Source organism: Pinus tabuliformis, chromosome X, assembly GCF_031772625.1.
Source record: "Pinus tabuliformis cultivar Carrire ecotype Pingquan chromosome X, CPIR1, whole genome shotgun sequence".
Taxonomy (NCBI): domain Eukaryota; kingdom Viridiplantae; phylum Streptophyta; class Pinopsida; order Pinales; family Pinaceae; genus Pinus; species Pinus tabuliformis.
This window is the reverse complement of record NC_142308.1, coordinates 276417596-276431929: the sequence shown is the minus strand read 5'-3', so window position 1 is coordinate 276431929 and position 14334 is coordinate 276417596. Positions and strand designations below refer to the sequence as shown.

General features: G+C 37.3%; 1 protein-coding gene across 2 annotated transcripts; it reads right to left on the bottom strand.

Moving 5' to 3' along the window:
• Positions 1-6801: 6801 nt before the first annotated feature.
• LOC149139472 (glutamate receptor 2.8-like) lies at positions 6802-10810 on the bottom strand. Of its 2 annotated transcripts, XM_089446825.1 has the most exons (6): positions 10482-10810; positions 8810-10140; positions 8433-8713; positions 8287-8318; positions 7762-8162; positions 6802-7668 (listed from the first exon to the last, which is right to left on the bottom strand). In XM_089446825.1, the coding sequence occupies exons 1-6, from the start codon at positions 10762-10764 to the stop codon at positions 7048-7050; spliced, it is 2949 nt and encodes a 982-aa protein (XP_089302951.1). In that variant the 5' UTR covers positions 10765-10810; the 3' UTR covers positions 6802-7047. The 2 variants fall into 2 exon arrangements, with proteins under 2 accessions (XP_089302951.1, XP_089302950.1); XM_089446824.1 differs by having other exon boundaries at positions 8287-8713.
• Between the last annotated feature and the right edge of the window lie 3524 nt (positions 10811-14334).

Genomic DNA, 14334 nt, shown 5'->3' with positions numbered 1-14334 from the left:
GCTTTCTTTGAAGTGGTTTTTCCTAAGAAAATGAATAGGGCTTCCAAACATAGTATGTATGCTCCTTTAATCTAAGGTGAAATAAGAAATTGATCAATGGGTTGTCTTGTCTCCTTCCCATTATTTCTTGTTTATATGCACAACTACAATCAAGCACACACATTGTCATGGTGTCGATCATGTTCCTTCGATGCTCATCCTCTTCGAAAGGGAGTGTAACCAATTCATCCTATCTAACCTCTTGCATTTCATCCTCTACTACCTTACCATCTTCTCTGTTCATGAGAACAATGAAATCGATGTTCAACTGCCTCATTTACTCTTCTTCCGTTCTCGGTCACCTCATTCTAATACTGGCAATAGGACTAGGCCAACCGAATGTTCGTGGAAGACAATTCTCATCCATGTGGGGCGTTAAATTGTTTACATAATGATTAGTTGTCTACGGATCTTCATTATCAAATGTCCCAATTTGCCTTCTACTTGGATCAATCTCATTGGCTAGTTTATCGAACCAACCTACCATCTATAAGATTGCTTCAGAACTCAGATTTGCAAAGTCTAGCTCTATCTTTGAAGATTCTTTTTGCACGCTTGTTAACTTTGGATGGGAAATGACCAACCTATGTAACCTTGGAGTAATATATGTAAACATAACATAGCTAGTGGAAATGAGATCAACCACCACCTTAGTAGGACCTACATTTATCTCTAGGCAATTTTCTGCACCGACAACAACAGATAATTTTGGTATGTTCTCAAACAAATGCGTAGCCTGCTTTTGCAGAAGTCTTTGAATTCACTCTTGCCTCATTAAGAAGACAAGAATGTCACCAAAAGCCTCCCTTATAAAATTATGGAAGACAGTTACCAATTTTGTGTTACTATAATCTGGTTCTGGGGTGTACAAATCTAGGATCTCTATAGCGTATTGTTGTTCATTAGCCCTGAAGTTTTCCAAAACATTCGGTGCATCTTCTTCTGGAGCTATAAGTAGTTCTCCTTTTGTTCTATTCTCAAGTGTCTGCTTGTTATTGGAAAGCTTAATCCCATGACAATGTTTTTGGAAAACCATATGTGTGAACATGGATTCAGAATCCACATATTGCTTTTGTTCCTCAGAAATGCATGTACCTGCAATAGACCTCAATTTAGCCTCTGCAATGCCTTTTAGCATGACCATCCCAGTTCCCACCTCGTTTATTGTTTTCCCATCATGGAAAATTGAAGGCAATTGTTTGAGAACCTTTGACATCCCTTGCACTATATATCAGTTGGATCATACAAAAAGGAGCAATAAATTTTTTTACCATATTCCATTCCATATAAATACCCCCAGAATTAGTCAGAGCTTGAGGATGATTTTCCTGACGTTGAAGGCAGGTCTGGTAACAAGCAATTGCTTCGTCCACTTTCCCCATAATTTTCAATGCATCGCCGAGGTTATCGTATACCCCCAAAAAGATGGAGTCCAAGATGATAGATTGTTTGTAGTGTGGAAATGCCAAATCTTGTTCATAAAAAGTGTTGGAGAAATACCCAAAGGAAAACACATAGTCAAGATGCAATTGGATTGCTGGTTGGTAGCGTAAAATTGCATCTTGAAGCTCTCTCACAGCTTTTAATACATTTCCTTGGTTGAATTGAACATTCGAAAAATTAGGCTTCAACTTGATCGCCCCCTTATAATAAACAAGGGCCTTCTGTGATCCCCCTACTTCCATGAATAACCTAGCCAAGCACAAATACTCCAGTCCAAATGATGTTGCTGCTACAGGTCCCTCAAAGGTATAAAAACTTCATTCACTAGGCAGCGTAATTCTTGCATAGTTTTTAACTTGTGCAAATGCCAAATCTTGTTCATAAAAAGTGTTGGAGAAATACCCAAAGGAAAACACATAGTCAAGATGCAATTGGATTGCTGGTTGGTAGCGTAAAATTGCATCTTGAAGCTCTCTCACAGCTTTTAATACATTTCCTTGGTTGAATTGAACATTCGAAAAATTAGGCTTCAACTTGATCGCCCCCTTATAATAAACAAGGGCCTTCTGTGATCCCCCTACTTCCATGAATAACCTAGCCAAGCACAAATACTCCAGTCCAAATGATGTTGCTGCTACAGGTCCCTCAAAGGTATAAAAACTTCATTCACTAGGCAGCGTAATTCTTGCATAGTTTTTAACTTGGGCAAATGAGGCAAATTATCTTGTCTAGTATTTACCACTCTTCCTTGGTCATAAACACGTTTAGGGCTAGAATATTTTCCACAATCGAAGGGTGTTGGAACCTTCAACATAGGAAATTGCAAACATATGCAAACATATGCATCGAGTTGCCTTGTCTTGTACTTTTGGTGTATCATATTGTGAGCTCAATCTAAGATGCAATGATCTTTCTGTCCCTAATAATATCTGGTAAATGGAATTCTTATGCTTTCCTAGATCAACATTTGCATTTATGTTGTTAACTAATTGAGGAGAAGCCCAGAAACGAGAAACGGGAAACGAAACAAGAAAGGAAAACGGTACGAGAAACAGAGTTTGGAGGTTTCGCACTCAAGAAACGAGGAGAGAGAAAATAAAAATAAAAATAAAAAATACAGCGTTAGTTTCAATTTTCAATATAGTTTCAACCAAATTTCCAGCCCAAATTTTATTAAAAACCTAAATAATTTAAATAAGAAACTGATGCTTAGCAAATTGACTATTAAATATATACATTCTTATGCCTCCTAATCAATTAAGTGTATACATTTTTATGCATTTTGCGCCTTCAGCTAATTATTGTTTCCTTCAAAAAAATTCCAAATAATTAAATATATATATATATATATATATATATATATATATATATATATAAACAATAAATAGAATTTGCAATTAAATGTGAATTTCTTGAACCACATATAAAATAGTGTTTAAATTATGAATTTTAACAATATATATGTTAAAGGAAAACAAATCAACTAAAAAAGGGACAATAGTACAGAAATGATCAACTTTCTATATACTTGGCATAAGCCTCTAGGTTATTGAATGAATACATGAGTGAAATCTACAATAAAGAGTGAAAATACAGGGCTGAGAATGACATGCAAAAGAACGAACTACCACCGGTAAAAAGATTTCCCATAAAATATATGCACCCGTTAGCTAAAATAACCGTAGAAAACGGCGTTTCCGTCTGGTTTCCGTTTCTTACACGTTTTTTACGGGGAACGGTGGCAACCGTCCCATTTCTGGTAACATACCGTAGGCATTGTCTTTGTTGCTGCTGAAAATACAAGGCTATTTAATGTTGTTGTCCATCCTATATGCAGCTAGTTCAATTTTTCTCTTGATACTTCGATCTTGGACTTCACTTCCAACCACCGCAATTGTTTATTCTGTTTGAGTCAATCCCTTTTCCATATCTTTATATGTATTATTATTCTCCTCTGCTCTTGGGTCTTAGGCTTCAAATTTGCAATTATTTTCCTTTCTTACTGTTATCCATGCATCCATGGGTTCTGCCTCCTTCAAGGTAGTTCTATGCGTTTGTTCCATCATTTCATGTGCTACATTTTTCTGCTATTTGCTTATGAGAAAATAGTAATCATTTATGGTCAAGGTCTCTCTTACTTTTGGAGGTTGCGTTTGGTATTCATTCATCCAACTTGTAACGACTTCTGCTATGGGTGAGTGAGATTCTTATTCCAAGGAAGAATCATCCAACAATGTTGCATAGTTGGCCTGCTACCATAAATGTGCAGGTTGTGGCCACCCCTACTAAAATGTGAACCAATGTCTCTGTTATTGATCTGATGGTTAGAATTTGCAAACTGAGCATGGGACTTTTTGGTGAGATGTTGCATGATTTTTTCTTGGGTTGAGGTGATCCTATCAAGAAGATTTTCAAGTCAGGAATTCTCTTGGTTTTCCATTATTGATTTGATGGTTAGAATTTGCAAACTAAGCATGGGACCTTTTGGTGAGAAGTTGCATGATCTCTTCTTGGGTTGAGGTGATACTATAAAAAAAAAATTCAAGTCTGGAATTTTCTTGGTTTTTCATTATTTCCCCTCACTCTTTTGAAATAACCTTTAGTTCTACTTTAGATTTGCGTCTCCTACCCGTGCCTTAACTCCACATCCCACAACTGGCCAAGAATATGGCTCTGATACTACCCATGCCTTAACTCCACATCCCACGACTGGCCATGAATGTGGCTCTGCTACCACTATAATATCCTTAATACGAAAAATGAGTGAAAATTAGCGGTGTAAAGAGAAAACTTATACACTTCCAAAAAAAAAAAAAAAAACATACAAAATTATAAACTCCACCATAATTCATGCGCCATTTAAAAACCAACGCATCATACGCCGATCTGTGAATATATGCATATAAAAATAAAAATAAGCACCGATGGATCAATTCTAAAAAGGAGAGTTAATTATAATTTTTACCAAGAGTGGTTACAATGGTTTGACCAATCACATTACTGGGTCAACTCATACCAAGAACTCTGAATTAAAACCCTGCCGCGACTGGGTGAATGTGTAATGACGGACAACATTGCAGGCTCGACAATTACACTGCAGAGGCAGTGCCGAGTCAATCTCCCTCGATCAGCGTATGAACAACTCGTCCTCCTTCCTCTTCTGCACTGTGCTTCGGTGATCTTCTACAGTATATCACGCAACTTATGGAGAGCGCAGATGCCATTAATCGACTTACCACTTCAGGATGGATATCCCTGACTCCGCGACGATCATGGTGGCTGTTGCCAACACTCAACACATAGGGCCCCTACTTCCTTTCGTCTAGAGTATATTTGAGGACGCTCGGCTCCCTTCTGAGCTCAGAGGGTTGTCGTGACAACGCTTTGGCAATGCGGCCAACGCTCAAGCTATGTCAACTAACCACGACGCAAAACCCATACTCCTTTTCGCCTTCCACTGGACAGATCTCAGGCTCTATCGCGCTCTCCAAACCCTTCTGTTGCCAGCAACGCCCTTGCCTTGCTGACCTTACTTCATAGTCCAGAATGGCTCCTCGGTCCTCTTAAAGCGTTCCTCCTTTCGGTCTCGGCTCTGGGAATACCACGATGTAGTGAGTGCAGATCCTTACATGCAGATGCTTACCTTTAGTAGTTATAATAGAATAATTCTGCTTCTGCGGAGAAACTCAAATACCCTCACTCAAAAAATACGGGACAAATGAACCCTTGATCGGAAATGAGAAAATACTGAGCCAGCTGGGGTGATTTCGAAAAACCACCGAGGTTGGGAATGCCTACTAGGGTGAGATCTGATTCAGAAAGGTGAGAGATCTCAGTACATAAAGTCCTCAATTGAAAACTGGCCTGATCTCTCAGAAACATCAGTGAGGAAAAGACCAAATCCCATGCCTTACTCTTGATCCTCCTCCTTTTATAGTTGGGCTCCTTAGACAAAAACTGTGGGAAATTACTTGGAGCCAAAAACAAAAACCATCTGCTAGTGCCTTTTATTTATTACTATTATTATTATTTATATTATTTGGTCTCACTAGTCAATCGGTTGGGGATATTACACAAGTTTAACCAGGTCAAACATGGTTGTCAAGTTTAGCCAATGTTAATCTTGTTCAATAGTGTAACATAAATACATTGTTATATTAATGTTTGACCATGGTCAATCATGATCAACCTCCTTATCCCTCTTCAACCATTAATATAACATTAACATTAACGCTAATGTAATATCAACCATGATTGAAAAACATTAATGTAACAATATTCAACATTAATGTAGCATACATACATTGTTATATTAATGGTCCATCAAGTCAATGAAGGTAAAACATAGTCAAACTTGTCAACCATTGCCAACATCATCAACTATCTTGAACCATAGTTAACCATCATCAACTATCAACAACCCTGGGCAACCATGATTAACCATCATCCACTATGGCCAGCCCTCATCTTTTAACCATAGGCAATGTCAACCATAATGAACCATGGTCTATTAATTTGGCTCCTACACATTGATGATCAACTAACATAACCACATTAATTGTTAAGAGCATGGTTTCCTCTTAAGAGGTCATAGGTTCAAAACCAGAGGGGGGTAGAGTATGTATGCCTTCGTAGACTTAGCAGTCAAATTGCTGCGCAAAGGTGGGTCCCTTGTCCCACAAACAAGGGGGTCTCATACACCAATTTGGCCTCTGGCTTAGCTGTGACCTTAAAAATGGATATTATCATTATTATTAATAAATTGGTTAATATATGTTAATAGGTATGATTTTCCACCTTTCATATGCCAATTATTGCTATTATAAGTGGAAATAACAACAATCACCATATATCAACCACTTCATTAATATAATTATGCTAATAGTAAAGTTTTAATCAAATTTCATATAACAAAGCAATTTTCCCCGTAATATTGTAATGATAATTATGATACTTTTAAATTTTTAAAAAAATATTTCCCTTAAATATAAATAGCACCAAAGCTATAAGCCAATTATCTGTTTAAGGATAATGAGCTTTTTGAAAATGAAAATTTATTTATCTATCGAGAAAATAATTAAAAAAGGATATAATATTAATATATTACTTTTACTTTGAACTCATTAGCTTGAGATGAGACGCTGGTTTCGCCTGTGGTATTGACTATTTAAAAGAATATTTTAATTTGAACTCGTTAGCTTTAAATGAGACGCTAGTTTTGCCAATTCAAAGATGAGATAAAGTTTAGCGGAAAGTTTGAAAAAAGCAGTAATTACTTAACATTTTATTAAAATGTTACTGGCTTTGATTATTCACAGATACAGCATAAAATGTTACAGCTTTGATTATTCATAGATACTGGGTTATGCATAATCAGGTCAGACGCATAATTACACTGTTGCATTCAGCAAGTTCGGCTGAGTAATTCCATACAGAACTGTACAAATTTTGGGAGATTTCAAAAGATAAATTTCACCGAAGCAAAGTCGGAGAAATTCCGTGACACAAAACTCCAATGAGAGGCCGTGCGTATACCTGCAATAGTAGTGAGGGAAAAGTCTCCGCTCAATGCAGTGTGTTTGGTGGAATGTCCTCTGTTATCTGATCAGGTGCTGAAACGGATGAAGCGCGAGCAATTGCGTTTTCACCTACATCGACCACATGTTCATGATTCAGGAAGGAGAAGCTTCTCCTGGAAAGCGTCCTGGTGCTGAATGGACTAGTTCCCACACCGGAAGGGCTGCTTGTGAAAGCGGGCGACGAGAATGGACTGTTGCTCTGGTTTGGGCTCATTTCTAATACTCTTCGGTTAGGAGATGAGGTTGAACCCTCCTTCTGGTCAATGTACACCATAAACGACTTCATTGCTCTCTTCAAAGACTTCCCTGTTGACGGATCGCCCATCTCACTATTATCTTTATCCATAACATTAGGATCCCTCATGTACTCGTAGAGAAGCATGGAAACGAATATAACCAGAGCTATCACTGACACAGATCCAGTGATCAAGTACAGACCCCAGAAACTATCCATGCTTAACCTATTGGAATCGACTTTTGCTCCAGAATCTGCGCAGGCGGTGCTATTTAACCACTTGGCCTGAATCTGTTGCATTTCTTTGTCCTCTGAAAGTGACAGAACGGCCCTGGAAATATCGGGCAGTAGTGGTGAACCCTTCGGAAATACCTGGGCAAATGTCCAGACCTTGAGCTGCTAACCATAGAAAAAGTGAAATGCACAAGAGTTTAGACAAATTATTGACGATTTGAAGGAACTTACAAAGCCGAAGCCACCGGTCCTGTAGATTGGTCCAACAATTGTGTAGTTGCATTGTGACGCTAGAAAAGTACGGATATAAGGAAGCTCGTCGAAAATGGCAGCAACGCCTCCATTCTTTGGCCCTTTTGAGAGAGCCAATCCGGCTTCCTCTGTTGTTGAATATGTCTGAAGATTTTTTATGCCAAGCTCCAGTTGGAGGTATTGAGCTACAAAAGAACCAGTCTGATACCCTACTGCGTCTCCACTGGCCTTGAGAGATTCAACGTCTTTAACCGTAGGGTTCAGTTTTTGCACAGTGAGAATAGACGTCAAACTGGCCGTATAGCTGGATGTTAAAATCAAAACTACAAATAGCCAGATTACAAGCACCAATCGAGACAAACTGCTAACTAACTTCTCCCCTGCAGTACATTAAATAGGTTAGGAGGATGAAGTTCATAAAACCCATGTAAATGGTGACATTCTGCGTTTTCATTTTCAATCCAGATGAGAAAACAAATTTCAAGTGGAAGGAGAATCGCTTACTGTGTGAGAAAACCAGTGTCGAGAAAGAAAACCTGGAAGAGCAGGGAGAACGGAAAAGAAGAAAGGTGAGGTTGTTGGACACTTTAAATACGAAGGACATAAGTGCATATGCCATAGACAATAAATAAGTATTGTGAGAAAAATACCAGAGTAGAGTCACCACTTGTTGCCTGGGTCTTCCTCTGAACTCGGGATTTACCCTATGCTCGAATAGCCATATTACAAATCCTGTGAATATGAAAAATGCCGCTGTTGTACACCACATTCCCGGAGTAAAAGGCAGCATGAATGCCCAAGCGTTATTTGCTTCGTCTGCCTTGATAGGAACCACCATTACTACACCTGATTCAGTGAATGGCTGTGTGAAATCGACATGTTTACTTCGACTTGCGAAAATTGTGGTATCGCCCACAACTGCATCAAATTTCTGCCAACCAAAGTCGAAATCAGTATCGGCAGGAGTTGATTTCTTGGTAATCAGAAGAATTAGAAATCTATTAATTCAACGGGCTATAGAAGGTACCTTGAGATGAACTTGATCGACAAGGTCATCATAGTAGTGTGTATGGTTGTTATTCCCGTATGGAATGAGATCATAAGGCAGTGCATAATCCAGTCGATTCACAACCGCATCAAATACATCTATACAGAAACCAGTGACGTTGCTTCGGTTACGGCTACTGTCAAGTGTTACTGTGACAAATTCAGTGAATCCATGTTTTACGGGAACTCCAATTTTCAACCTCTTAGCACTGGTTGGTTGTTCCCAACCACGAGGCACTTCTGTAGATCCACCGGGCCAAATAACAGTTTTAAGGTCGCCGATGGTATTATTGGGGCTGGACGGCGATGATGCACCAGAGGGAAGTTGTTTGGAGAGCTGAGTTTCATCATTCCAATACCCAACTACACGGTATCCATTACCCACCAAATTGGCTATCTCATAAGTAGAACCCACAATTTCTCCATCCTTGAGCTGAACAACTCCGCTCACACCACGAAAGTCTGTCTTTCCGAGCTCTATCAATAACTGTGGTCCTTCCTGCAAGACCTTCAGTTGTGTAAAACTTGGGGAAGAACTTATGGGACTCATGAAAGTAAAAATTGTGTTTCCTAGATTCCCAATCGCCCGAGCTATCATCCAGACGGCATCGTATGCAAATGAGCCGTAGACATTTAGTTCAGCCTTTTCTTCATCAGGGTATTCGAGTCTAAATTGGCGTTTCCACCTTCCACGGAAATCTGCAAGCTTCTTGGAATTCTGGATATAAGTTTTGACTCCTAGGAGGCCTTGCATGTATTCCATTGAAGAAGCGTTTAGCAGAACATCCCAAAGGCTGGTAAATTCATCTGTGCTTATCCAGACATAACCACTATCCATCATTCCTATTTCCTGGGCTTTCATTAAGATTTTTGAACAAAGATCAGACGGCATATAAGTAACGAAAACTCTGGATTCCTTTGTCATTAAGTTGTATAGCTCCTTTTCTATGGCTACCTGCTCCGCAGTTAGCGATATGACAGATCTATATTCTAATTCCGACCCAATATCCCTAAGCGCATCACTTAAAGAGGCGACTGCACCGCTACGGAATTCATCGTCCGAATAAACAGCTGTAACTCTTTTCCAGCCATAGGCCTGAGCCAGGGCTGCAATGGGGTGCATCTGCAAGGCATCACTATGTGCCATGCGAACAAAATAGGGAAATCTGCGGTTAGAGAGCAAGGGACTAGTAACAGAGAAGGAAACAACTGGGACTTGGGCAGTATCTCCCAAATGTAATATGAATTCGGCAACATCAGACGCTTGTGGCCCAATTATTGCCACCACTCCCATTTCCAACAGATCAAGAACTGAATTTACCAAAAGAAAAATTAACAGTCAATATGAAACTGCCCAGCAAGGAAATCATAGAAGAAATAAAGGAAAATAATTAAACAAATGAAGCTGTAGATTAATTTCTTGGGTGAGTTTTGAATGTTTGGGTTTGCTTTTGACCTCATGTACTAGTTATATCTTTTGAATCAAACATGGTCCTATATCTCCTCAGGGCAATGGGGTATCTCATACCAACGGAGAATAGTTTACTCGTTATAAAAAAATGACTCTAAGTGAGAAATAATCTGACAAACAGGGCCGGTTTCTATCTGCATATAGAAAATAGAAGCTATAATTGAAAAGAGATGTAAATTACCAGCCGAAGCCCCCTGAATCGCATCACCATGCGAGTCACGAAAGTGGAGAACAAGGCGGGAGCCGTGGAGTAGCTGAGCGTCTCTATTAATGTCATCCCGTGCTATTTCAATGGCGGTTTTTGCCACTTTTCCTACCCACGAATTATAGTTCAAGATAACGCCTATATTCACCACGCTGACATTGTTGGCTGCACTACCCATATTCCCAGCATTGCAGAATAAAATGCAGAAAATCATCAAAACTGCCACTGCGTGGCCTTCCATCTGTAATTGCACTTCCATAATGGTTATCCTTCCTTACTTCAATGAAAATATAGAGCTTGGAATCCGTAGACTTTGTCAAAATTGGACATCATTTCTTAATACAATTTAAATAATGAATTAATTATACAGCTGTCCTGTTTGCTTCTCATACGCATTGACTCTAGGTTTACTTAGAGGCGGCTACAATTTCACACTGCCATCAGAAAATCATCCTTTTCGATGGGGATGGCAATCATACGCGTTGACATTGGGTTTAGTTAGAGCCACCTTACTAAGAGCTTACCTCTCCTTATCAGTCGAGCCCCCTGTCGGGTCCTCAGTGTAACCTCTCAAAATGAAACCCTTAAAAACACGAAAACACTTATCGTCGAAGCTCTTTACTAAGGAAATAAAAAGATTGTGACTCCGTACTCAAACCATAAAAAAACCACCAAATTTATTACTGTGTTCACAAATTGAAAATTCCTTCCAACTTCCAAGGTGCCCCTACCCCTATTAAGGGCAATTCCTATTTCTTACCCTATAGGAATTTTAATGCGGCCTGACATGGGACCGGTATAAGGCGATACAACACGCCGCTATTTTTATTTTCTATCTCATCACCTAGCGGCGTGTTGTATCGCCTTATACCGGCCCCATGTCAGGCCGCATAAAAATTCCTATAGGGTAAGAAATAGGAATTGCCTACTTAGAGACGTCTGCAATTTCACTGCCATCAGAAAATCGTCTTTCGGATGGGTATGACAATCAAATGGGAATCTTTCGTAAAAATATATACAAGAAGACTTTTAATTATGGAAATTTTTCATGGTAAATAAATTTGATTATCGAAAACTTAATTATCGAAAATTTGCATGGTAAATAAATTTTATTATAATATAATAAAATAAAAGTATATATACTAAAATTTTTAATTATGGAAATTTTATTTTGTAAATAGATAGGATTATTTATTAATATTACATATCTAAAAATTAGACATTTATTTATATAACATTTTTTAATTAATAAATTTAATAAAAATATAATTGTCAAGCTAAAGAGCAATGAGGGGTGGTTGAAAGATATTAAGTGTAACATCGGAATTAAACAAGGTTGTCCCCTCTCCCCTACCCTATTTGGCATTTACATCGATAAGCTCAAAGGCTATTTAGAGGAAGAAGGATGTGATGGCACGATCATAGCTCGGATAGTCGTCATCCTTCTTCTCTATGCTGATGATATTGTTTTTTGGCAAGGTGACCATTTGATTTTGATAAGCAACTCAGGCTTCTTAAGGATTTCTGCTCTACCATGGGTATGACTATTAACACTGACAAAACAAAGTTATGATTATCAAATCCAAGAAGGACACTTACGCTAATTTTATGTATGACAATAATAACTTGGAGGAAGTGTATTCTTACAAGTACCTAGGAATTGATATTCATCACAAGCTCAAGTGGAACCATAGCATTGAGAAAAGAAATAATGGGGGGTGGAAAGCTTATTTTGGTCTTGAAAATAATTGTAAAACGACAAACCTTGTAATGTGGGATAAAAAGAAGTTCCTCTTTGAAACTTTAGTCACTCCTGTTATCTTATAAGGCTCTGACGTTTGGGGTTGCAGCATCTCCAGAGAATCATGGAGAAAGATTGAGCAAATCCAGAAGCGTTTTATAACTTATAACCTGAAAATTAAAAGTAATACACCCTATCCTATTCTCTTTATAGAAGTAGGTATTTTCCCTATTGAGAGCCTAGCTATGATTAGGTTTCTACTGTACAAGCACAAACTCAATAACATAGACGATCATAGACTTCTTAAGCTAGCTTTAAATTCCAGCCAAGACCACCTAAGGCTCAATCGGGGGTGGCATAAAGACACAAGGGCCTGGTTAAACTATTGGGAGATCAACGAGAATGATGCATTGCAAAACATAAATAACATTAAAGATATTGTTACTTCTAAGTTCAAAGAAAAATGTGGTGTGAGAAAGATTTAGTGGCTAAAAGAAAATTAAGTTATTATAAGGTCATCAACCCCACCCTAGAAGATCAAAAGTATCTCTCTATTTTAACTAGCTCAAAGAAGAAAATTAATATAGCAAGATTAGAACAAATTCTCATGAGCTCCTCCATAGTGAACCAGGTCGTTGGGCAGTTCCTAAAACGCCATGGATGGAAAGGATCTGCCATATATGTAAGAATAGGAACATCGAGGATGAAAACCACTTCCTCTTAGAGTGCCCCACGTACAACCACATTAGATCTCAGTTTCACAATCTTTGTTACAACACTGACCTTCCTAGCCTTTTACAATGTCAAAATTATAGTGAGCTCGGAAGGCTTCTCTCCAAAATTTTTGAGCATAGGAATAAAATCTTAAATCAAAATAAATAATTTGTTTCTTTAGGTCCGATAGACCAATATTTGGTCTTAGCAGACCTTAACCATCATCATCATAATTATTTTGAAAATAAATTTTATTTTTTATTTATATATTATTAAAAATACCATCTATTTAATAATTATTAATAATTAAATTAAAATTATTAAAATTTTATTCCAAAATAAACCTATCATCAAATATATATTTTTTTCTTCCTAAACAATTAAATTTAAGAAAAAAAAAACCAAATTTATAATAATGAAACCGGTCTCAATCCATATCATTTATTTCTTATAATAATGAAGTCAATATTATTCCATATAAAATATTTATAATAATGAAGTCAATATTATTCCATATAAAATATTTATAATAATGAAATAAGTATCAATCCATATTATTTATTACATGTAATAATAAAATCAATATTATTCCATATATCTTAAAGCAAGAGATATCATTTAAAATGAAATGTTGGTATGACTTTGAAAATGGTATAATATATTATTACTAAACAAATTTAATAACTAATAAAATATATTATATTTTATAATAATATGTCGAGAATATAACTTGGTAGACTTTTTCTTAACCTTATTGTAGGTATACATTTTGTTAATCTTAATGTTGAATATTTTGGAACATATTTCTAAAATCGCGATGATAAACGTGACTACGCAATCTTCAAAAACTTGTTGACTGAAACAGATGAAGTTTTACCGTGAAAGGTGTATTATAGTGTTTTTCTTCGTAATTTACGGGTAGTCGTTTTCACAAGTTGATCTGTAGATGCACGTGACTGCTGTCTGAGACAGACGGCTGGTTCATGACTTTTCTTCGTCCTGATGTGGACACCTTTTGCCCAGGAGGGAGGAACGTGTGGTGGATTTAGCTTGGGACAATTCCAGGAAAGAGGCGATGGGGCGTCGGGTACGATAGACTTCACAAAATTTTAAAAAAGGGATCGTCGAAAAAAGGTGGAATGTCGCTCGTTAAATAGACCAGGTAATTGCAGACAAAAGTAAGTCGGTGAGTGGTCTAACCAATTATATTTGGTTAGATTGTATTTTTTTTTAGTTATTTAAAGTATGTATAAATAAATTGAATTATAAAATTTTAGGATTTTGAAAACATTACATGGTTTAAATTTGTAGTTTTACAGATTATTTTTAAATAAACTTTAATTTAAAATATGCTTGATATTTTTTTTATAAAAT

Excerpts from the sequence above, each read along its gene's own strand:
- LOC149139472 (XM_089446824.1), bottom strand. The coding sequence starts at position 10,764 with ATGGAAGTGCAATTACAGATGGAAGGCCACGCAGTGGCAGTTTTGATG. Across the intron at positions 8,714-8,809 it reads TCGATCAAGTTCATCTCAAG|AAATTTGATGCAGTTGTGGG; the intron begins GTACCTTCTATA and ends TTTGGTTGGCAG. Across the intron at positions 8,163-8,286 it reads GACACTGGTTTTCTCACACA|GGGAGAAGTTAGTTAGCAGT; the intron begins GTAAGCGATTCT and ends AATGTACTGCAG.